This window comes from Hemitrygon akajei, chromosome 4 (assembly GCF_048418815.1).
Source record: "Hemitrygon akajei chromosome 4, sHemAka1.3, whole genome shotgun sequence".
NCBI classification, from domain to species: Eukaryota; Metazoa; Chordata; class Chondrichthyes; order Myliobatiformes; family Dasyatidae; genus Hemitrygon; species Hemitrygon akajei.
Genome location: NC_133127.1, coordinates 164,038,993 through 164,065,474, shown reverse-complemented (window position 1 = coordinate 164,065,474; position 26,482 = coordinate 164,038,993). Strand labels below are relative to the sequence as shown.

At 39.4% G+C, this 26,482-nt stretch overlaps 1 protein-coding gene and 1 long non-coding RNA gene across 2 annotated transcripts in view; one reads left to right on the top strand and one right to left on the bottom strand.

Annotated features, from left to right (window-relative positions):
* The window catches only part of LOC140726893 (uncharacterized), a 116,440-nt gene extending 92,075 nt beyond the window's left edge, over window positions 1-24,365 (top strand). The window contains exon 4 of the long non-coding RNA XR_012098750.1: window positions 23,796-24,365. This is a non-coding gene — a long non-coding RNA (uncharacterized lncRNA). The remainder of the gene's footprint in view (window positions 1-23,795) is intronic.
* The window catches only part of rxfp2b (relaxin family peptide receptor 2b), a 102,502-nt gene continuing 92,980 nt past the window's right edge, over window positions 16,961-26,482 (bottom strand). Inside the window, exons 17-18 of the mRNA XM_073043859.1 lie at window positions 23,807-24,025; window positions 16,961-18,358 (exon numbers count right to left, since the gene is read on the bottom strand). Coding sequence (XP_072899960.1) covers window positions 18,117-18,358; window positions 23,807-24,025 — 461 coding nt within the window. The 3' untranslated portion in view covers window positions 16,961-18,116. The remainder of the gene's footprint in view (window positions 18,359-23,806; window positions 24,026-26,482) is intronic.

The window sequence follows — 26,482 nt, the reverse complement described above, 5'->3', positions numbered from 1 at the left end:
ATACACTTATAGAAAAGAGTAGAAAGAAAAAACAAGCAAAAGGAAAGAACTATGTACAAGTAGGGAGTGATCTTTCTTTTATAACAGATTTATGAGAATAAAATCAGGCCTATGAGGCATTATGTAGTTAAACCATTTTTCCCAGTATGAATCAAATTGTTACAGCTTATGGTTAACAGATGCTGTTATCTTCTCCATTTTGTAAATGTCCATTGTAATTTCCATCCATGTATTTAAAGTTGGGCTCTCCTGTGATAACCATTTCCTAGTAAGAGTCTTTTTACCAGCCACCAACAATATATTCATTAAATATTTATCTCTTTTCAACCATTCTTGAGGTATATATCCAAAATATATGGTCTTACTCTCTAAGGGTATTTCACATTTAAAGATGTCTTGTAGGGCATTGTGTATCCACCTCCAATAGTTTTTGATAACAGGACAGTCCCAAAAAATATGATAATGATTTGCATTTTGATTTCCACAATTTCTCCAGCAAACAGGGAGGTTACTATCATAATGGGATTTCTGAGAGGGTGTAATAAAATATCTTATCAAGTTTTTCCATCCAAACTCCCTCCATTTCTGTGAACTGGTACACTTCCATTGATATCTCCATATTGTTGTCCGTTCTTCCTCAGATATAATTATCCCTCCTTCCTTCTCCCATTTTGTTTTAATGTATGAAGTCGAATGTGTTTTAAGATTTGACAACCCCTTATACATGCTTGAAATGATTCTACTACCATTATCTGAATTATATGCTTTTCTAAAGAGCTCTATCAAGCATGTATTTGCCTTGGTTACATTTTTAAGCGTCTTATTAACATATTGTTGCATCTGTAAATATTGATAAAAATCTTGTTTTTCTAATGTGTTTCTCTTTAAGCATTTCAAAGCTGAACAGTGTTCCTTCTTTCATTATGTTGCAAAGAACTGTTATTCCTTTAGCTGTCCAGTCCTTAAATCTAGCATCCAATTTATTTGGTGTAAAATCCGAGTCATATGCCCACCATTTAAGAATTGCAATATGTCCCTCTAGATTATATTCTTTTATAGTAGTTTTCCATATTTTAAGAGTCAATTTCACCCATGGGTTATCAATAGTATTTATGTACCTTTGCAGGTTGTTATCAGCCAAAATTGCTTGTATGGGGACGGGAAGTACCCGCTCCTCAATGTTTTTCCATTGAGCGTCATATGATGGGTTGCACCAACATATCACAGCTCTCAACTGTGCTGCAAAATAATAATCTCTAAGAGAAGGTAGGCCCCATCCCCCCTTTTCCTTTGCTAATTGCAAAGTTTTGAGACGAACTCTAGGCCTTTTACCCTGCCAAATATACCTTGATAGCATCTTGTTCCATTCATTGAATTGATTTTGATTCATCTCTATTGGTAGGGTCTGAAAGAGATATAACAGTCTGGGCAGTACATTCATTTTAATAGACTCAATCCTTGAACTGAAACTGAGAAAAGGAATCAGGTTCCATCTTGCCACATCTTCCTTAATTTTTTTATATAAAGGCTGACAATTACATTCTGATAATTTTGCCAAATCTTTTGGTATAATGATACCCAAATATTTGAAAGACTCTGTGTGCCATGCCCAGGGGTATCGAATTTCAATTTCTCTTGGTGGGCTATAGTAATAGGAAAGTAATTGGGTTTTATCTATGTTGATCTTATATCCTGATAATTGACCATATTGTTCAAAGGATTGCATCAATTTAGGCAAAGAGTATGTTGGTTGCCCTAGATAGATCAAGATGTCATCTGCATAACAAGCCAATTTATGCTCTGTCCCTTTAATAGTAATTCCCCTGATATCTTCATTTTGTCTGATGCATTGAGCTAATGGTTCCAGATATAACGCAAAGAGTAGTAGTGACCATGCACAACCCTGTCTTGTGCACCTTTCTAGGGTAAGACTATTTGATAAATATCCATTGATTTTAATCCTAGCAGTAGGATTGTCATATAATGTCTGTATAGTTTTAATAATTGTGTCTTGGAAACCAAATCTATGTAAAACTCTGTAAAGGAAATTCCAATTAACCCAATCAAATGCTTTTTCAGCGTCAACGCTTATCACTATTGCTTCGATTTTATTTTTTTGTATATGATCCATAATGTGGAGTGTCCTTCGTATATTGTCTTGTGTCTGGCCTCGTCGTATAAACCCTGTCTGATCGTTACGTATCAGTATGGGTAGAAACTCCTCTAATCGTTTGGCCATGATGGAGGTAAATAACCTATAATCTACATTAAGAACGGATATTGGTCTAAATGACCCACATTCCATTTTATCCTTGCCTTCTTTCGATATAGCTGAGATTATCGCTTCCTTCCAACTGAGTGGCATTTGTGCCTTTTTTAGAGCCCAGTTCAGTGTGGGGAGTAAAACAGGAATTAACTCATTTTTAAATTCTTTGTACCACCCTGCCATATACCCATCTGATCCTGGTGACTTGCTTAATTTAAGCCTATTAATTGCAGCTTTTAATTAACCTTCAGTTATATCAGCAGTCATCGTTCTATTTTGTTCTTCGCTTAAAGTGGGTAACTCTAGAGAATTCAGGAAGGTGTCAATTTGGGTTATGCTTCCCCCTAGAACTCTGGAATATAGAGTTTTGTAAAGCACTTCAAAAGCTTCTTGAATTTCACTTAGCTTATTTTTTATCATTTTTGTTCTTGGGTCGCTAATTCTATGAATTGTATTTTCTGCTATCTTTTATTTTTCAGTTTCTACGCCAGTATTTTCATAGATTTTGATCCACTTTCATAATGTCTGTTTCAGAAACATTAAGTTTTTTCCTGATTTCTTGCGTAGCCAAATTATTTATTTCATCCCTAATTCTTTTAATTTTTTCTAATGTATCCTGTGCCAAATTTAATTTGTGTTTTTTTTCTCTAGTTCCTTCAGCCTATTTTGTAATTCCTCTAATGTTTTATTCATTTTTTTCTTATATGAAGATATCGCTATAAGTTTCCCTCTTAAGACCGCCTTCAGAGTATCCCATAACACGGGAGGTGAAACCTCTCCATTATCATTAAATTCTAAGTAGAGACCAATTTCTTTTTTAATTTGTTCCTTAAAGTATGGATCATTGAGTAGACTTGAATTTAGTTTCCAAATAGTATTCTTTGGTTGTAGGTTAAAATCAACAGATAAATATATAGGTGCATGGTCACTTACATCTATTGTCCCAATTCCACAGGTTTTTATTTTGTCTTTGTCTTTTCCAAATGTTATGAAATAGTCTATTCTTGTATATACAGAATGGGGAGCAGAATAATGAGTGTAATCCCTTCTGACAGGGAACAGGTCCCTCCATATATCAATTAAACCAACATCCTCAAAAAGTGTATTAACTTTCTTGTGTAAAGATTTTGTTTCATAGGTTTTTCTATTGGAAGAGTCTAAGTTTGGTTGTAATTGTAAATTTAAGTCTCCCCCACATATCAGGAGACCTTCTGTTTCCATTACCATAATATCAGTAATTTTCTGAAAGAAACCAATATCACTTCCCGGGGGTGCGTATATATTCAATAGAGTAACTGAACTGCCGTCTATATTCCCCCTTACCAGAATATATCTGCACTCTTTATCTCCCATTTCGAATACTTTTTCAAAATTTACCTTACTTGAGATAAGAATATGTCCTGATTTATATGAGAAAAACAGATTAGTGAAGCCCATTCTCTTTAGTTTTTTATGCTCATTATCACTTAAATGAGTTTCCTGTAAATATATTACATGGGCTTACATGAGGAAATCTGCAGATGCTGGAAATTCAAACAACAACACACACAAAATGCTGGTGGAACACAGCAGGCCAGGCAGCATCTATAGGGAGAAGCACTGTCGACGGTCTTTTTTCATTTTGGATAAAATTCTCTTACGTTTGATTGGATTTAATAACCCATTGACATTAAAAGAAATGAATTTTACCTTGTCCTTAGCCATCTGTATTTATCTGTCAATGTATCATTGAAATTAGAATAAAACTTAATCGATCTACTCCCTGAACAAATAAGAACCAAGAAACACAAATAATAACAAAAATGGCAACAAACGTGTGATTCCAAGGCTGAGGTCTCTAGTAGATGACCCTGTGTTGAGCTAGAGGAAATGTCTAGTGACCACGGGGGAGGGGGGGTAATCTTGGTCGAAATATATTAATTTATCATCGAAAAACACTCTCTTCTTACCCTAGGCCCTTCGTAGAATCTCCGCCTTGTTGCTGTACCAAAAGAATTTAATTATTGTTGAGCGTGGCTTTCTATCCTGGGTAGGTTTTGGGAAGAAAGCGCGGTGCGTTCTCTTGATTTCCAGCTCCATAGCTGGGGGGAAGCTCCAGCGCGTCCCACAGTAACTTTCCGATAAACTCCATCATGGACGAGTCCTCCGCTCCTTCGGGAACGTTGAAGATTCTGATATTTTTCTGCCGTGATCTTCCCTCCAGATCAAGCAGTTTACCTTCTTGGTGATGTATTATTTTTATTGTCTTGCTCAGTATCCGCTCCACGTTTTGAATGCGATCTTCCACCTTCTCAATGCGAGTCTCTGCCACCGCTATTTTTTGATTAACGCTGGTGAGCTCAGATTTAATATCCCGGAGCTGCTGCTTTATATCTTTCTGGACCTCCATTATTTCTTTCAGGATTTTGAAGACATTCACCGCTTCGACTGAACGAGGCCCGGCGACCACCTCGCTAGCACGCGGTCGGGTAGGAGAGCCGCTCGCTGAACTCCTCTCGGACGCAGGCTCCGCAGTGTCGCTTTTTTCATTTCCGTTCTTTTTCCCCATTCTTGTCCCTCTTTTCAGTTCAAATATTTTTCAAAAAATATTATTTTGACGGGTTAATGGGGCTTAATATGCGTTTTTCCGGAGGAGCTAGTAACTTAAGCTGCCATTCTCAATGATAATGTCACCGGAAAAAACTTATTATTTACCTTTTCAACCCCATTCTCCTGTATTCTCCCCATAACCTTTGATGTCCTTACTAATCAAGAATCTATCAGTCTCCACTTTAATATGATTTGGCCTCCACAGCTGTCTGTGACATTGAATTCCACAGATTCACCACCAGCTGGCTAATGAAATTCATCTTCATCTCTGTTCTAAAGGGACATCCTTAAATTCTGAGGTTGTGCCCTCTGGACTTGGATTCTCCCGCTCTTCGAAAGGACCTCTGCATATCCACCATATCTGGCCCTTTCAATAGATTCCCCCTACATTCTTCTAAATCCCAGTGAGTACATGCCCAAAGCCACTGAACATTCCCCACACATTAACCCTTTGATTTCTGGAATCATTCGTGTAAATTCCCTCTAAACCTATTCCTTGTGTGCTTCATTCTCGAGCACCATGCACCAATTTGGGAAGCCAGCTAACATTCAAATGTAGAAAATAAACTGCACTAACAATGTAGATAGTACCTGGAATGTTCAAGATACCAATTGGCTGTTAGTTTTTGTTTTCAGCATTCGTCCATCTCATAACAGACACAAACCAGCCACATACCAAGAACTCTGAATAGAAATTAACCATTATTTGCCACCATAGCAGAAACTTAAAAAGCAGTTGAAATCATGTAAAGCATTTGGAACACATGGTGCAGCCCACATGAACTTCAACATCAGAGTTTTTTGGGAAAGCAGCTGGAACAAAATAACCATTCAAAACAAACTGCAGTTACACTAAGTTACACTGCAGTTCCAATAAGTCATAAAGCTATAAAGGATTTAACTTTGCCCAAATGAGAACAAAAAGAACTGCAAATACAGGAAACCTGAAATAAAAACAGAAAATACTGGAAATATGCAGCAGATCATGCAGTATTTATAAAGAGAGAGAAAAAGTACTTAAGTTTCAGGTTGAAGACCTTTCCTCAGAATTGTGATAAAGGAAAACAAATTTATTTTATATTAGCGGTGAGGGAAAGATGTATAGGATCAAAGGAAATAGCTGTGATAGGGCAAGTTCGGGGTGGCTATGGCTTTCATATTGATATTTAGTATGGCAAAACTGGATAAATGCAAAAATCAAGCACTATTTATTACAATTTCCAGTTAACTACTAATGTCTTTTCATAACTTAGAATGTTTTGGTTTTGACTACTGAATGGGTTATTGTAATGGACTTATCAATAAGAAATCTTTAAGGTTCAATTGTTCTTCAGCCAATTTTAGCAATATCTTTCATTATTCAAAGTATGGCATTTTATAGAACCAAAAGTTGAAGGCCTCTTACTTTGTTTTCAGTGAGGTAGTTTTTAAAATTAGTAATTAAACTTTATCCTTGCATTACAATTGGCATTGGTTTATATACACACACACACACACACACATACATATACTGGTAAATATATGTACTGAACAATTTAAGAATATTTTGATGTACTATATTATGAAGTGATAGATTCCAACCAAAGGTTTGCAGGCTTAAGCACTTGTTATAAAAGAGCAACTGCTCCCTCTACTGTACAAAATTTGTAGAAAAATGTGGTTATTCAGACATATTTGACCAGGGGTATTGGGCAGTGCAGACAGACAAACTATATATTTAGCGTACAGACTTTATGTTCCTTCTTGGAATCAACTTTTCAATTATTATATAACCAACTTCTCTCCATGAAAAATATTTATAATGGAGTTACTTGGAGAGTGAAAAAATTATTTGCTCCCACTTAAATGACCTACAACAGGTTAATGGCATTGGAATTGTGATTGGCACCTTCTTTCCCATCAAACTATGTCATTATGAAGGTTAGGAATTCCTTCTTCTAACACTGTTCTTTCTGTATTCCCTTAGGCCTTAAGGGGTTAGAAACCAAGGCTTATATCAGGCCTGCTCCTCAGGTACCTCCTTGTCTTCAAGCAGCAAATAGGATTCACCTGCCACTCATTCGAGACTCATTACCTGTAACCTATTTAACCTCAGTTCTCATCCACAGTTGTTGTTCACTCATAAAACTGGCCAGCCCCAACCAGTTGCTTTTAGCATTCACTATCCCTACCTAAAATTTGCCTTAATACTTGTGTTTAGTTTTTTTTTGTTTTGTGGCCACTTTTGGCTTATTGTTTTGCAGTTTATTGCTACAGCTATTGTTTGCCACTATATTATCTTCTGCTCTGCTTTTGGCTCAGGCCTTCTCTACATTTCCTGATAGGATGAGTGAATCTTTGAATGACACAGCAGAGTATTTTCACCTGAAGGAAGCCGTTCACCAACATGAGCACCAGGAAACCAACTGTTTGCCGCTCCCATTCAACCCAGCCTCAGTGCAGAAATTCCATGTCAATCAAACTCCTCACTCTGAGCTCCAGATACCCTTGCCGGAATGCTTTGATAGCTCTCCAACCTGATGCTGCAACCTCCTGTTCTAGTGCCTTGCACTTCAAGATCCAGCTGTCTGTATTCTATGGACAGGACCAAGATCAGCTTCCTTATCTCTCTCTTAACTGCACAAACTCTGACCTGAGCCATCAGTAAATGGGACAATAAAGTCACTAATTGCAGCAAATATAAGGATTTCTCCACTGAGATGCCAGGTTTTTATCTATCTGGGAAGTGAAAGGGAGGTTGTAGATCTGATACTTCACTTGTGCCATAGGTCACATGCTGTGCTGGAATTCAGGACTGTCACAGCAGAGTGTAACTGCAATGCAGAAGCACTGCAGGCTCACTACCATCTTGGCCTATAGGTGATGCCTACCAACCCCGAGAGCCTCATCACTCTGGCTCTCTATATTGACAAGAGTCTTATGGAATGACCCTCCAGAACCCAGACAGTTAGGGAGAGCTTCCTTAAACCCCTCCCCCAAACAGTACAAGCATTGTTGAGAAACAACTTGTGTGCCAGTTGTGAACAGGCAACCACCAATGCATCAAATGCTCCCTGTGACCAGGAAAATGGTACCCAATCTGTCAAGCTCTCTCATGCTCCTCATTCCAGCACAATAGCCCACCTTCCTCTCTCTGTCCTCCTCTACAGTCTGTTGGTCCTACACACGAGAGTTTATAGTGGATTTTGGTGCAGGAGACAATTTTCTGGATTATGTTGTGTGTGTGCTGCTCAGACTCCCTACCAAACCTCTCACTCTTTCAACATCTCAACCACTAATGGACAGCCATTGGGGTCTGGGACAGTCAAAAGGTGCACGCAACTTGTTCAGATGAGCATTGGAGAGCACAGACAGTCCATCCAGTTCCTCCTGATCGATTCACCCAACACTCCTCTCATATTGGGTTACTCCTGGCTCTCCACTCATGACCCTCACTTTGACTGGTCATCTGGTGCACTACTGTGTTGAGGACCCACCTGCCTGCAACCTCCGACTTCACCTTGTAAATCCATGGAGATGGAGGAAACCCTTCAACCGCACCTAACTCCCACAGGAATATTATGACTTAGTTCCAGCCTTCAGTAAAAGGGAAACCAGCAATGTGACACCTCACAGACTACATGAATGCACCATCGACCTCCTCCCAGGCACCACCCCTCTCCCAGGACATCTGTTCTCCCTCTCTTCTTCTGAGACTCATCATGAATGACTACATTGCTGAAGCACTACAGCATGCTTTCATTTGCCCATCCCAGTCTGTAGCTGGTGCAGGATTCTTCTTTGCCAAAAAGATGGGAGACTTTTTCTCTGCATTGACTACTGTGGACACAACAAAATCAGCTACCCTCTCCCCTTAATGGATAGTGCATTCAAAACATTCCACGGGATCAACACCAGACTGGATCTCCAGAGTGCATACAACCTGATTCCCTTCTGCCAAGGTGATGAGTGGAAGATGACATTCATACCACAGACTGGCACTACAAATACTTGATGATGCCTTACAGACTGATGGGAAACACCAAGCCTTTTCTGATCTAGAGTGATCATCAGAACCTTGTATTAGTATAACAGATTTGCCAACTCAACCCATGTCGGACTTGCTGGACTTGTCTTCTTCAAACAATTGTCTTCTTCAAACAATTAAACTTCATTTCCTATTGACCCAGTTCCAAGAACACAAAATTGGACATCCTGTCACTACACTTCAACTCAGAAGAAATGGAAATAGACACTTAGCCCATCATTCCACGATCCCAGATCCTTACACCAATCATTTGGGAACTTGAAAACTAAATCTGCCAGGCCCTATAGCACAAGCCTGCTCCAGCCAACACACCTGACAACTGCTCGTACATGCCAGCAGCCATGGGCTCTGATGTACTCCAGAGAGCCCACTCCCCACCCCTCAATGGCCATCCAGGCACATGATAGACTCTGGATTTTCAGTGACACCAGTTCTAATGGCCACCATGATCACCATGTACATCAATTTGTCGCTGCCCAATTCCTCCAACCAGCTTGTCTCTGGGCTCTTGATGATAGTGGCCCTACATTGCCATGGATTTCATCACAGGTTTGCCACCTTCCAATGGTGCCACAGTGATCATGACAGAGGTAAACCAGTTGTCCAAGTGTGGTGAACTACATACACCTGTCTGGACTGCTCCTGTGGCTCCTCCCACAGACCCCTGCTGACTGCTCCTGTGGCTCCTCCCACAGACCCCTGTATAAAGGCAACTGAGTCCTGTTGCCCTGCCTCATTCCCCAGGATGTAGTGTTGTTCATTCTTCCAGTCAATAAAAGCCGATACCTCGCTTCCTACGTCTCAGCGTGAGTTATTGATGGTGCATCACCAAGGCGACCCACTTTATCACCCTCCCCAAACTTCCATCATCTGCTGAGATGGCAGACCTAGTTCTCTAACATGTAGTTTGCCTCCACTACTTAAATAGGAGATGTGTTAGACCGGGGCACACAATTCATCTCCAATTTCTTTTTTTTTAAATTTTTTAATTAGTTTTTCAAAACATTTTACAAAATTAAAAACCCCAAATCCCAATGAGGAGCATTAATACAGTGCAAGATTAAGCATACAATAACAATATGCTACAAAGGAAGAGAATTTAACAAAAAAGCACCTAAATTAAAGACAAGTGAGCTTAGTGTCCTCCCCAAGCCCCACAACACAAGAAAAAAACAACAACTCCAGACCAACCACCACACAATATAAAGAGTATAAGTCCAGACAGTCAAACTCCCAGACTGTGAATACACTTAGCAACAGAGGATAATAATGCCTACTACCAGAGAAAAAAAAGGGAGCTGAAAGCAAGGGACCGAAAAGAAGAGAAAAAAAAAAAAAAACCCTAGTCAGGAGGAAGGTTATGAAAGTACTTGATAAAAGGTCCCCAGATCTTATGGAACTTTAGATCCGAATTAAGAACTGAATAATGAATTTTTTCGAGGTCCAAGCAGGCCATAATGTCTTTAAGCCATTGCGCATGAGTGGGCGGGGCAACATCTCTCCATCTAAGGAAGATCAAGCGTCTCGCCAGGAGAGAGGCAAAGGATAGTATTCGGCATTTGGTCGGACCCAGACATAAATCTGTCTCGCCCCAAAAACCGAACAGAGCAATTAAGGGGTTAGGTTCTAGATGCTGATTCAGAATACCCGATAATGTAGTGAAGACATCTTTCCAGAATTTCTCCAAACTAGGACAGAACCAGTACATATGGATGAGAGAGGACACGCCTCTCTTGCATTTATCACAGAGCGGACTAATGCCAGGGTAGAATCGAGATAGTTTAGATTTAGACATATGGGCTCTATGAACAATCTTAAACTGTAAAAGTCAATGGCGAGCACAAAGGGAGGTTGAGTTAACCGATTTGAGAACTGAGTCCCAGCTCTCCTCGGATAAGGAGATATTTAAATCCTGCTCCCAGGCCATTTTAATTTTATCCACAGGGGCCCGTCATAAGGCTGCTAGTTTATCTCAGATAATTGATATTAAACCTTTACCTAGTGGATTAATGGAAAGAAATAGGTCCATAGCATTTTTCGCAGGCATTTCAGGAAAGTTAGGAATTAAAGGAGCAGTAAAGTGTCGGATTTGGAGATATCTGAAAAAGTGAGCGTTAGGTAGGTTGAACTTAACAGAGAGCTGCTGAAAAGAAGCGAAGCGATTATCAATGAAGAGATCTTCAAAATGTCTAATGCCCTTCCTGTACCAAACATGGAATGCTGAATCGTACGTAGTAGGTAAAAAAAGGTGATTATGTGCGACAGGGCTAGAAACGGAAAACCCCCGGAAACCATAGCATTTCCTGAACTGAGCCCATATACGCAAAGTGTGTCTAACCAGAGGATTAGCTATTGATCTGGGCAGACTGCTAGGGAGTGCAGAGCCAAGAAGTGCAGATATAGATAATTCTTTAGTGAAGCTCAACTCCATTGCCACCCAGTTAGGGCACTCGGGTTGACCGTGGAAGAAAGACCAGAAGGTAGCACAACGTATATTAGCTGCCCAGTAATATAAGCGAAAGTTAGGTAAAGCCATGCCACCCTCCTTTTTTAGATTTTTGGACATCTCCCATTTCTGTCCTATCTTCTGCTTCCTCCTCTGCACCTCAATGAGTTTGCCCTCTGGCTATCATCCATAGACCATCGTTCAGTGAGAAACAGCCAATCTGCAAGTGGAAAAGTTTCTGATGCTTTGCTGCCTTTAACCCTTCCACGTGGAAGCAGTATCTGCTCTGAACAGAGCTGTTCCACAATCTGCACACTTCCTCTGCCACAGGTATGTCACCCTTTGAAGTACTTCATGGCTACAAAACCCCAGTTTTTCCCCACACAGGAAAAATGGTGGAGGTCCCATCCACCAGGGCCTCTATTTGCCACTGCTGGAATGCTTGAAGGAGGGCATGCAGAACCATACTAGCTGCCAACTGCACTTACTGTGTCCAGGGCAACCACCCGTCAGTGCCCAGGCAGACTACTCTGGCCTGGAGAATATACCTGGTTGTCTAAATGAGAGTTGCCCTGTGTACCAACTCCCACAAGCTCTCGCTTTTGTTCACTGGTCCCTTCAAGATCACCCATCACATCAGTCAAGTCACTTACCCTCTCCATCTGTCAACATCACTCAGAATTCCACCTACCCTTCTAGTGTCCTGCCTCAAGCCCGTTGACTATGAGCCACTTAACCTGAGCCTGCACCTCTGGAACATAGGATGGTGGAAGGTGCTGTAATGTACAGTCATCGATTGATGGATTTGTGATGTCATGAATAGTTGTACAGTATCTGGTTGAATAGAAAGGCTACAATCCAGAGGAGATGTCTTGAGTGTCATCCAGTTACATCTTGTATCCATCTGGATTGTCCTGGGCCAAAAACGACTGAACGACTGGTATTGTTGCGGGGGGGGGGGGGGGGGGTCTTTCAGGCCTGCTCCCAAAGGCACCTCACAATCTCCACTTAGTTATAGGATTTACCTACCGCACGTTCCAGACTCACCACCTGCAGCCTATTTAAGTCCAGATCCACAGTCCTTGTTCATGCAAACTAGCTGGTCTCTACCAGTTACTCATAGCCTTCACTCTCCCTGCTTAAAGTTTGCCTTGTCGCCTATTGTTTTTTGTTTGTTCTCTCTTGCTTTGGGGCTCCTCCTGACACATCCATTGTTACAGTTATGGTTCACCATAAGATCATCTCTGCTGCTCCACTTTTGGGTCAATCCTCCTCTACATTTCTGATAGCTTCACCATTCAATCACGGCTAATTTCAGATTCACTGATATCTACATGTACATTGAAACATACTGGGTAATGTGTTGTTTATGCTAAACATGCAATACTACCCAAGGATGTGTTGGGGTAGCCGGCAAGTGCAGCAGACATTGCATGTCCACAATGTTTGGAGAACAGCAACAAAAACCAAAACAAACCCCTTACCCTCACACACAGTCCCCTAACCCCAAGACAGACTGGCTCCAGGGTTCCAGCCTCCACTGGATTTGTGGATTCGCAGATATTTGTTCTGCCACTTCCCCAGTAGACTGGCAGACCCAGAGCTTCAGTATCCACCCCAGGATACCCCGATGACAAGAAATGAGGATCCTAGTGAGGGCCCCAAACTTCAGGCCTTGAACTCCGGACTCACCGACTCGCGTACCTTATTTTCCCTCCTAACCCCATTCTCTCCTTCCTTCTATCCGTAACCTTTGTCGTGCTTACTAATCAAGAACCCATCTTTAAATGTACCCAATGACTAGACCTTCACAGCCGTCTGTCATAATGAATTCCACAGATTCACCGCCCTTAGGCTAACGAAATTCCTGCACATCCGTTCTAAAGCCACGTCCTTGTATTTTGAGGCTGTGCCCTCTGGTCCTAGACTCTCCTACTATTGGAAACATCAGACATTTGAGAATTCAAATCGCAACAGGAAATTTCTACTTTAAAAAGGCGTGTGTGAGTTTAAGGAGCGGGGGTGGAATTCATAGTTTATTGATTACATTCTCTCGGAAGTTTATCTGAGGGGTAAGTACTTACGTTCCTTCCCAAACCCTAGACTTTCGGCTTTTATAACGAACCTTTCATCGTATACTGTAAGAGGAAAAGTGTTATCCGAATATTTTATGTTAATAGAGAACAACTAAGTAACGGTGGTTTATTTGTGCGACGGTCTAACTACAACAGGCGTACACCGGCCATACCGTTTGTCCGTTGATCCAAACCGTCATCGTGGTTCGGCGCGCGGGAACTGCTAACGGTTATTGGTTTCCTCCGTTTCCATGGCTACAGGGTAAACTCTGCCTCCCTCCGCATTAAACTTGATGGGGCATCGTCTACCTTCGCGCTTTATTGAGTAACTATTTAAAACATAGCTCGAGCGAATTTTTCATTTCAGTGGTTAGTGTCAATTATAATAATTTCTGCTTTCATGTTTGTCCTCGCCGGTTTTCCAACTCTTCAAAACGAACGTTCCAGGTCCTAAAAGCTGCAGTCAGTCTTTACTTTCCATCAAAGTGTACACCGACACTGATGGAGGCAGGCGATGCAATTGCATTTCGAAATGTTTAACTGCCTAATGCCAAAAAACTCCAGCAAGCGTGTTTAGGATTTTCTAAATATGGCATTCTAATTGAAATATTATCCCCAATTATGACCATGCAGCGATAAAATTAAATGCTTTCCAAAAATATAGGATAACACTTTCCGATGAAAACCTAGCAAAGTTTATTCTGATTTAGCAACATACTTCAATCCCAGCCAGGAGAATCAATAAGATTTCTCAATCTATATGCAGCACCTCTAAAGGAGATTGTTCATTTTATTAAGGCAAAAGTTATGATTTGGAATTGCAAAAACTGCTGTAGTGTTGCGCTGTTAAAGTTATTGCAAATAGCTTTTTTTTATAAAAATCAGAACTACAAATGCTGGAAATTAATATTAACAGTTTGATGTTAATACCTTGTTGAAACTTGCAAAAATGTTAAAGAATACCCTGCAAATATGCCAGTGGGTGGGTGCAAGGTGATAACCAGGGAAATTCTGTTCTTTTTATTATCCTATCCAGCTGGATTAAAATCTTATCTCTCAGCTGTAAGGTCAAATGACTCTATTTTAAAATCCATAATTATGATGCTAGATGACCATCAGACTGGCTTATTTGAAATACATATTTTCACTGACTTTCAATCCTTATTATGTTAAGTACCACTTTTTCATCCATGCAGTTAACAAGAAAGGATTTTTTTAATCAACCAATTTGTCTTTTTAATTTCAATACTCATTCAATGTCAAATACCTACTAAACCCAAGACAGTTAATGAGCTATCACTTTCATGAAAAATCAGGTAATGGAATCATTGATCAAAGAATCAGTCAAATAATTCGTGAGGAATGGAAAAGAAAGATTTATAATGGTTCTTCATATTTAGGTTTTTATTGTCTGTCATCTTGAAAGGAACTTTGTTAGCCAATGGAGTTTTAAATACTTGAAAATACCACTTTTACAAGTGGAACTGTACACATAATCATGGAGAAGTTGGATTACATTGTGCAGTTTTTTTCAAATTTTGCATTGCGCCCGATGTGAGAATCCTTTATTATCTACCGTGTTCAAATTGGTCTATATGCTGTATGAACTCACAGTAAATGAATGAGCCCATTTTCAACAATGATCTAGGAAGGTTATTGAGAATGAGGTAAGGATAGTTGAATACAGAACACTATTATGAGGAATTTCTTTGATGTTCCAAGCTGAAATGGATGGCCTCAAACAAATAAAACCACATTCCTTGTAAAGTACCCCTGCCATTGGAAGTATTTTGTTCATAGTACAGTTCTAGGTTAAATGTTGTCTTTACGTCAGAAGCAGAAACTTGCACATCATGAATTCTGAACCAAAATTGCAATTAAATTTGGAACTAAATAGACTGAATCTCGAAGCAAGTATTGATTAGCAGATAATTGGTGAGTATGCACATTCTATTAACTAATTAATTGATTAGGTGTTAAATGGCTGATTTGGATTTGTCCGGTGTTTTTCAAAAAATTATATACCTTGGCAATTTTCCTATTGAGTTTAAGGCCAGCATGGATTGGAGGTATGACTAGTTCTAGTCTTAAGGTGAAATCACTGAATAAAGTGTGTTCAGTTTTTTTAATCTGAATTAAATTATTTGATGATTGCAATATTTAAAGTAGGTGATTTCAAGGTGTTGCTCCTCCAACCTGAGTGTGGCCACATTGTGACAGTAGAGGAGACCATGGACTGACATCTTGGAATGGGAATGGAAAGTGTAATTAAAATGGGTGGCTACTGGGAGATCCCACCTTTTCTGGTAGATAGAGCATTGGAGCTTGGTGAAGTAGTCTCCCAATCTACGGTGGGTCTCACTGATATACAGGAGGCCACAGCGGGAGCACCAGATACAGCAGGTGACCCCAACAGACTCACAGATGAAGTATTGCCTTACCTGGAAGAACTGTTTGGGGCCCTGAACAGTAGTGAGGGAGGAGGTGTATGTCAGATGTAGCACTTGTTCTGCTTGCAAGGATAAGTGCTGGGAGGGAGACTGATGCGGAGTGATGAATGGACAAGGGGGTCGGGTAGAAAGCGATCCTGGTGGAAAGCGGGAAGTGGGGGGAGGGTAAGATATGCTTGGTGGTGGGTTTGCATTGGAGATGATGAAAGTTACAGAGAATTCTGTGTTGGATATGGAGGCTGGTGGGGTGGTAGGTGAGGACAAGAGGAACCCCATCCCTGGTACGGTGGTAGGTGGATGGGGTGAGGGCAGATGTGCACAAAATGGAAGAGATGTGGGTGAAGGCAGTGTTGATGGTAGAGGGAGGGAAGCTGCTTTCTTTGAAGAAGAAGGACATCTTCTTAGTTCCTGACCATATTCTTGTGAGTACAGTAATGATTTATAATTGGGATGAAAATTCTAAACTAGTTACTATCAACAATGTGTCAGTGAAATAACCTGGACAGGATACATGCTTATTGGTAAACTGTTTTTGCAGAGAGGAATAAAACTCAGAATAGAATTCATTTAAAAACAGAGAAAACACACAGCAATCTGTAAAAGAAGGGTATCTTCATAAGGAATGAATGAAGAGCAGTTACATATAAATTATACCCATAGAACCAATCTATCTCTCATCACATGTAATTATTGTTCTTGCTGTCTACTACATTGTCATCATATGCAACCATTATTTCAAGAAAAAAGCTTGCCATACGATAGTATTATTTTGAACCATTAGGCTACCATGACATTACTGATATAATTTGGTATGAGTTTATGCTTCATAATCTGAGGTTTTTAAGCACAAAGATACCAATCTTCAAGGCCTTACATGGTTAATAAGACTGAATGGGGAATATTTTAAATCCTTTTCTCATGGATGTACCGTCAAGTGAAACAGACTCTATGCAACAAAGGAGGTATTCAACTTCTTTTTTAATAATAAAAATGTATAAATAGACAATACATCCAGAACATAGAAGACCTACAGCACAATACAGGCCCTTTGGCCCACAATGCTGTGCTGAACATGTACTTATGTGCAGTATATGATAAATAAGAACAGCAAAAGCAAATAGAAAAAGAATGGGAAAAGCTGGAGAATTATGATTTTTAAAAAATGGAAGTTTTCATGAATGAAAATATTTAAAATTGTTGTATATTTTAGCATCTCAAAGCCCTATTCATCACAGGTAAAGTCCTCCCAACCATTGAACACATCTAAATAAAATACTGTAGCAGGAAAGTAGCATCAATCATCAGGGACCTACACCACCCAGGACATGCTCTCTTCTTGGTGCTGCCATTAGGAAGAAGGTACAAGAGCCTCAGGACTCACACAACCAGGATTAGAAACAGTTACTACCCCTCAACCATCAGACTCTTAAACCAAATGGGATAACTTCTCTTGCCCCGTCATTAAAATGTTCCCACAGACAAAGGAATCTTCATATCATGGTCTTAAAATTTATTGTTTTTTTTATTATTTCTCCTTTTTGTATTGCATAATTGTCTTCCTCACTCTGGTTGAATGCCCCAGTTGGGCGGTATTTCACTGATTCTGTTATGGCTATTACTCTATACTTTCATTGAGTATGCCCACAAGAAAATGAATCTCAGGGTTGTACGCAGTGACATATATGTACTTTGATAATAAATTTACTTTGAACTTTTATTTTAGCAATTTTAGGGTTAATATTACAAAAATGTTATCAGAAACTTTGAAAGCTTTATTCTGTATTAATAGTAGATTTTGTTTCTGTGCTATGATTCTACAAAAGTTGGGAATTATAGGTTTTGCTAGTCAAGAAATGTTGATGGCATTAAGTGTACAAGTAAACAGTTGACCTGGTGCAACATATCGCAATTGAATAATTGGCAAGTTTCTTATTCTTTCCCACTCCCTAATAATTTTAGAAGAATTTCAAGAACTGTAATTTAAAGTATGGACAAATTAATTTAACATATATTTTGTTGCAAACAAAAATGAATCCTGTTTTTATCTTCTGTTGAACTTCTATCTTCAAATTGAAGATAATAATACTAAACAACAATATTATTATTTTAAAGCTTTGTGAATTAGTTTTACATTATCTCCAGAGCCATCTTCCTTTTTAAAATTGTACATTTGAGGAATTCTGTCAAAACACCAACAAAAAACAAACCTTGCTTTCCATGTAAACTGTAATTCCACATTCAGTGGTAAGAATGTCCCAAAGAGTCAGCGATGTCTTGAAGTCAGCATGTCTTCCAAAGCAGATATCCTTCTTAAAAATCTAAATTTAAGTGATGTTGACTGTTTTGAAGAGTTCTCTGTCCGTGTGTCCTTTCCTTTACATGAATGCTTGCAAAGAAATTGTTTCATTTTTTCTCTGAAGAAAGTAGTTGTGAGTGTATGGAGAATTGGGTTCAAAGCACTGTTTATTGGAAGTATAAATATAACCACCCATGTTGTAATTGCTCCTAAAAAAAAAAACATCAAGAATCACCAATATAAATACATTTAAATATTTTACAATTTTGGTGTTCTGAAATACATTATTTGTCAACAAAGCTATAACAAATAATTTGATTGTTTGAAATACTGATATGAGAAAAGCTCCAAACTGTTTTCGAATTTCTTCGAAGCCAACCCAATATTGCATTTATCCTATGAAGGGACTTCAAAATGAAACATTTCTCTTTCCATAACTGCTATGTGATCTGCTGAGTGGATCCAGCATTTTCTATTTTTGATTCATATTTCAGCATCAGCATTTTTTTGCGTTTCATCCAATGTCTCTATGTTTTTGGTAAACATTAACTGAAAGACCAAAAATTTGCTTTAAAATGGATTTCCCACTCAACCACAGTAAATGCTCAAAAAGTACTTTTGAAAAAAAACTTGGTAGGAGGAGGCAGATGGTTGGTTGACATGTTGGGTTGAGACTTGCATCGTGAGTGAGAGTATAAATATAGCCCAGCAAATTGCAATGAGAGTGAGGGGTGAGAAAGAGACTTTTAGATCAATGGAATCAGATGAAGGGTGCGAATGATGGGCAATTGGAGCTATGCAGGGGAGGGAAGCTGTGTTGAGAATATTATACTGGAAAATTAATTCAATGTTCATCCGATTGGATTGTAGGCTATCCAAACAGAATATGAGTAGTTCTAGATTGCATATGGCCTCACAGGCAGTGAAGGTTGACGACAAACAGGTCAATGTGAGAACAGGAAGAGAAGCTAGAATAACATGCTTTTGGAAGGTGAAGATAGCTGTTACAAAGTGTCACCTTTGTGACACCAAGGACATGCAGAACATATGGCAAGGTATACAAACCATATCCGATTACAAGTCCACTCTGCACGTCAACGGCAGGGACGCCTCCCTTCCTGACAGGCTGAATGCTTTCTATGCAAGACTTAGCCAATTGAATGATGTGACATTGAGGGAAGCCCCCTCTCTTCCTGAGGAACAGACATGCTGTTTGGCTACACTGAGGTGAGGAGAACCCTAGCCAGACAACCCACACAAAGCTGCAGGGCTGGACAAAATACCTGGTCAGGTGCTGAGGGACTGTGCAGCCCAGCTAACAGAGATCTTCATGGGCATCTTTAATATCTACAACAATCATCATTATGGTGTCCAAGGGAGCAATAGTAACTAGCCTAAATGATTACTTCCCAGTGACACTGACTTCAACAATCATGAAGTGCTTTGAGCAGCTGGTAATGGACCATATAAAATAGCTACATTGGATCCTTTTCGGTTTGCCTGCCACTCAAACCAGTCCACTGATGATGTCATAGTCTCAGACCTCCACTCTGTACCTCTCCACCTAGAAAATTATGCCTCTTACGCCAGGATGTTGTTCATTAACGTCAGATCAGTGTTTAACATGATCCTTCACCTACTGGTGGGTAAACTGTCCCCATTGGACATTCAATTGGACACCCCTCTTTGTAACTGAATCTTGGACTTGTTATGCCGTTGGCCCCCTCCTTTGTGAAAATCGCAAGAACTCTAGTTAAGGGGGGGTCAACTGACCCAAGAGAGAGAGACGTGCGAAAGACCACGTTCTTCCAAGAAGCAGAATAAAAGTGACTTTGACTATTGTCTCATGGAGACCACCTGAAAAGCCCTCGGGCAAAGTGGGCTGGTTGAGAGAGAGATCGTATTACCTGCAACTTGATTGACACCTGCGATCCCGTGAAGAAGTATAAAGGCGGGTCTGAGGGGAGGACCCTCAGATGCACCAAGGAAACACACGAAGGAGAAACGCTAGAAATCCTGCGACAGCGTTTTAATAGCTACAGCCGGTGGTGGGGTTCGTGTGCGTCCTTCCCTTGCCTGGGATTGGCGACTTCACCACGGAAGACGGCCTAGCTACAGGGGAAACCACAGATGAGAGTCCATTCCCCCAACGAGACTTCCGACTACCTCCTACAGGTTGGAAAACCTGTCGGGTAAATGCTTCATGTTCTCTGTCTTTCTAACTAAAAGTGCACCAACGCGACACTTCCGCCGGCAACTAAGTGAAACTGCCGTGATCTAAAAGACTTTTAGATATCCAGTGAACGATATAAAATCTACATTACCCCTAGACGACGATCGAGCTTGTGTTTTGAATGATTATTATTACACCGGTGTTTTAGATTGAGTTTTGATGATCTGAATGTTTTGTATTAACCATACGTTTGTGCCCTTGTTGAATAAAACGGTTGAAAATAGTAGCATCCGACTCAGCTGATCCATCTATCTTTGCTGGTAAGTTACCTGGTTACGGGGTTTTCGTAACAGACTTCTTAACAGGAAGACCCTAGTTAGTCCAAGTTGGCAGTAACATCAAACTCCATTGGTGCCCCTCAGCATTGTGTACTCTGCGACTGCACTGCCAGATACAGCTCAAACTGCATCATCAAGTTCACTGCTACAGTGGTTGACCTCATCAGCAACAATGGTGAGTTGGCATACAGAGAAGAGGGAAGCTTGTCAAATGGTGCAAGAACAACAACCTGAGTCTCAATGTGGATGAGAAAAGAAGAAAAGATTGTGAACTTTGTGAAGACACAGTTTGACTGCTCTCCATTGCACATCAATGACCCTGCCTTGGAGAGAGTGGAGAGCACAAAGTTCATTGGTGTGCATATAACACAAGCTAACCTGGACTCATAACACCTCCTCACTAGTCAAGAAGACACATCACTGTCTATACTTTCTGAGGAGGTAAAATCATGCAAGTCTCCCTGCCCCCATTCTAACAACTTTCTACAGGAGCACCACCGAGAGTGTGCTGTCTGGTTGCATCATTGGGCGGTATGGAAGCTACAAGGCATTAGACTGCAAGACCCTACAGAAGACAGTTAAAAACCACCAAGAGGATCATCAGGGTATCTCTTCCCCCCCTCCCCCCCCCCATCTGTGACATTTACTAGGAGTGATGCAGAAGAAAGGCCCAAAGCATTGTACAGGATCCCTCCCATACATTTCACAATCTCTATACCATGAGGATAGAGGTACAGAAGCATCAGGACTAGGACTGCCAGACTGGGTAACAGCTTCTTCCCTCAGGCTGTAAGACTAATGAATATCCTGTCACCATTGAGGTCTTGCCAGTAAGACAAGATGCTTACTGTTCACCTGTGCTGTGCTTTACTACATGCATTTTGAATTACATTTTATTAACTTATTTATAGTATAATATTTTGGTTTACTGTATGTGACTGTGTGTGATATATGTTGTAGTCGTGCACCATGATCTGGGGGAATGTTGTTTTGTTTGCTTGTATATATGTTCAATTAGATGGCAATGAACTTGAACTATTGAGATGCATTTCATTCTAGCAGACAGACAGTAGGTGCTCTGCAGAAAGGTTGCCGAGTCTAAATTGGTCTCACCATATTGTGAGCATTGAGTGCAGTGGATCAGGTTGGAAAAGATGCATATGAATCTCTGCATCATTTGCAAAGACTGTTTATGTTCTTGAATAGCGGTGAGGAAGGAAGTGAAAGCACAAGTGTTTTCACCTCTTACAACTGCAGGGAATGTGCTGGGGACAGGAATGAGAGGGTGGGAACTGCCATTCTATGATAGTTTCCAATTCAGTCAATACTTTGTTCCTTTTCTCTCTCCCTTTTCATTATTGCCATCCTTCTACCATTCATTACTAGCAATTATCTTCAGCCATCTGGTTCTTTCTGCCTATCATCCAAATATCTAGCCACTTGGGTTTCTTCTCCCTTAGTTCATCTTTCCTTTACCCCCTCTCTCCCCCACCCCTAACTGGCTCCATCTGCCCATTATTCCCTCTTCATCTGTTTCTACCTGCCACCTACTTGCCTCTGTCACACTCCTCTCTCTTACTTTGGCATACGCTATCTTCCCTTTATGCACTAGACTCAGCCCTGATTCAGGGTCTTGACCTGAAAACTCAACTGTCCCTTTGCCTCCATAAATGCTGCCTGACCAGCTTATAGGTAAGTTATTCCAGCAATATAGTTTTTGGTCTAGATTTCAGTATTTGCATGTCTTGCGTCTCCATAGTAAAACTCATTAGGTTATTTTGACACACTTTGATTGTGAAATTCAGCAACAGGATTTCAACTAATACAGTAGATTCAAGTTAACTGGGCCATGGATTAATTGCACCAACACTTATTTGGGACAATTCTTAGAGAACAAAAACTAATTGAGAAATTAACCAGGATTCCCTTCATTTATTTGGATCACAAAGCTGTTTAATTGGAGCAGGAAACTGTTGCTGAACAGTTTCTAACTAGCGTCATGCAAATGCACTTAAGTGGTAGTTAGACACTACACCATGCTTTCACGTTTTAAAATAACATCAGTTGCACTCATTTGTGTTCACAAAACAGTGATTTTTGTCACTGATAGTTGACGAGGAATAAGCAGTAAGACAATTCAGAACTTTTTTTTTTACACACTGTGGTTTCAAGCATTCAGGCTTGGAAATGCCAGAAACGGCTGGGAGTGAAAATGAATGATATCACTATTTCAATAAGTTAGGTACTATGAAGAATTTGAAGGTATCAACAATCATATTAAGTGTTGCAATGTAAAAGAAGGTTTGAAGAATACAATCGTCGACAGCACTGAAGGCAGTCCATTGTCTGTACTGATTTTGTTCATTTACAGTCAAAAGAATGCGATACAGATGAATTCCTCCGTCGATGTATTAGGAACTAAAACACAGTTTTATAAACCTGTGGTAGTGTTCTAATTTGTTTTGTATTTCATTTAAATACATAATTTGTTACTCAGTTTGCCTTTTTTATACCTTTGTAACTATCTCCATTGCAATTTCAGCTAATTGGGGCAACTGCTTGATTAGGCCAAAATGTACTGGTTCTGATGTGTCCCAATTAACTGGAATCCACTATATTTAGCAGAATTTATACTAGCATGTGTTTTTGATGTAATCTATATCAATGAACAACCTTAAAGGAAAAAAAAAATCTTGTACTAATATTCCACATCCTAGGCAGATAAACAAAGTTGGTACAAAAACTACAGCCAAATTAAATCAAGCTTTTCTTGAGGTCTCTAGATTTGGGAATTGTGGAATTTTATTGGAAATTTGCATGTCCTTACTATTAATGATAAATAGAGAGATACAATTTATCATTAACATGCTTCTCTATGTTTAAAACAGGTTTGGAAAAGTTGCTGGAATTTTATCATCAGACTATGCCAGCATACTTGGACAAGCTGCATAAATAAGAATAATAATGCTGGAAATTCAATCAAGTAACCCTGAAATTTTTTGTGTTTTGTATAACAAGTTTTGAATGATTTTGCACCACTGCAGAAATTCATCAAAGTACTTCTTGATAGGATATACCAAATACATATATCTGTGACATATAAAGGTCCTCATAACACTTATTTTCCATTTGTAGTTAAAATATACCTGGAATCTCCACCTGAATCAATGAAAGGAATTTCAAGAGAAAAATTGGGATCCAACAGAAGGCATCAGAGAGCACTATGAAGAAAAATCTGTAAGCCACTGCAACTTCACTTCGAATACGTCTTTTCATTTCTGGTGTCTGAATTCCAGTTTTGCGAATGGAATAAAACATACTGAAGTAAGAGAAGACAATTATGATGAAGGCAATCAGATTCAAGCCTGAAAAAAAGAAATAATTTGTTGACTAAGGATTTAACTTATATTAATCACTTTTATTTAGGCTCTTTCTTATGTCACTTCATAATCTTCATAGCTGCAATGGACAGATCAGTCCTGCCGGAGCGTTTATTTATAGTAAGCTAAGGATACATGGACGATTTCATGGTAACGTTAAAAAAACATGGAGTTAATCAGTTTTTGCAATGCAAATAAATTCTGCCACTTTTTGAGCTATTTCTAATGTTTTCATGCTGCTGTTTGTTTTGGTCACCTTTCCTCAAATTTCAGTTTGGTTCCCTTTTCTCTTTAGGTCGGTTTTTATGTTTTCCTTTTGACTGAGAAAAGCTGTCTTAGGGAACACAACCTAATAAAGGCCACAAATTGCAAAGATGGCTAGGAAAAACGCTCCTCTCCTTTACCAATTCCTACATTTAGACCTTTCATCTCATCATAATCTCCACCTTTTCAATTCTATTTACTGATCAATAGTCTTCCTGTCTGCCTCACCCTTCCTTACATACATTAGAAATAGAAACTCATATCTTATCAGAATTAAACTTCTTTATGCATTTATGAATGAAAAATTTAGGCTAGCAACAAAATTTAACTAGCTTTATATTGAAAATTGAACATCGATCTGAACAAATATTCAGTCACATCCCTTTGTTACTCCAAAAGGACTTCATTGGCTGTAAAGCACTTTGAGAGATGTAGAGGTTCATGTAAAACACTAAAAAATATCATGCAGAATGTTTATTAACAATATCATTTCTGTTGTGTAGGAGCTGAGGAAGGATGCATGAATCACAGTAAACAATATTTACTGCCATTTATTCAGGAGAAGATATATTTAGAGAGCATAGAAAACAGAAATTCCAGTGACTTCTCTTTATAAAAAATCATAATTTAACCTGTAGAGTGGTTAAGGTAATAATTGATCAGGATTTTAGAGATTGTAGGGCTATATGCAATGGAGTTTTGAAGTGATCAGAACTTGTCTTTTTTGGGATATGTCAATTTTGGTTTAAATCTGGGGGCCATGTTTAAGAAGTTTACAGATCGTGCCATAGGTCTCACTGCAATTAATAGTGAGGACAAATTCTGGACCTACAGGAAGATATGAATGTCTTGGGCAGGTGGCCAAAAAATAGCAAGTAAATTCAATCCACAGAACTTTGAGGTAGCACATTTTAAAGGAACAGAAGCATCTTGGAATGAATGTAATAGACTCCTGGTGCAGCAACACAGTGACATAAAGTTGTTAAGAAAAGTCTTGGTGTACTTGCTTTTATTTTATTTAGGATACAGTTTGGTAACAGGCTGTTTGGCCCAAAGAGCCTGTGCTGCCCAATTACACCCATGCATCTGCAGTCTCTTGTGTCAGAAAGCATCCTTTTCCTAGTCCTCATCTGCATCTTCTGGATGGTACAGACCTGTTGATCCCCTTTCTGCTAGCTTCTGCACTAGATTTCCTAAACCTGTTGCAGACTTACAACCTCTGAATGCTAAATGTATCTACTTTTAATCTGTGTTTATCTAACCTAAATTGCTTGTCTGTCACAACACCCATATCCGAGCTGTTGATATGGACGTCAGGTATGTTAATACATGATAGTATTCATCTTCATGCCCTTACTCTTCCACTGAACTTGCAATAGCTCATGAGTTGTCTACTGCAGATCAAATCATAAAAAGATATAAATATCATAATGAAACATTAACAGTGAGGTTATCTGGCATATATCTTATATCCTCAATTACTGACATCATTTGGAACACTTTGATCCCTCTACTCATGAGGTGAAGAACAGCCTCCCTCAGCCTGGCGAGATTCTGAACTTATGAAGGGCCAAAATGAGGGTGTACTTGATGGGGTGGGGGTGGGGGTGTGTGTGTGTGTGTGTGTGTGTGTGTGTGTGTGTGTTATGTTATATATATATATATATATATATATATATATATATATATATATATCGAGAGAGAGAGAGAGAGAGAGAGAGAGAGAGAGCGGGAGAAGATGGGTTAAATCTATTTGTGTAATGGTGTGGAGAATTGACACTCCTGGAGGGGGCAACTCATTTCTGTGTGCCAGTTTTTTTTATTGTATCTGTAGTCCATCATATAATTAGAAAATATTTAGTAATTAAAAGTAGCTGGAGCTTCGAGAATTCAAATAACTTAATTAAAAGTTATTCAAATTAAGTATTACAAAGGTTTTGGAAAAAGTTCTGAGAATTAACTGTCGATGTAATAGGATTTATTTCCTGTTGAAGAGCAGAGGCTTTGCAGAAGAATTGATTGAAGTATTTGAATTAATGACTACCATTCCAAGTAAGTAGATTAGAGCAAATAAAAAATGGAATAAATAGAGCAGAGGATCTGCATACCGTTAAATAGGACATATCTCTGATGTCCAAAAACAAGTAATCAGAGTGCTATTGACTTCTGAAACAGGCT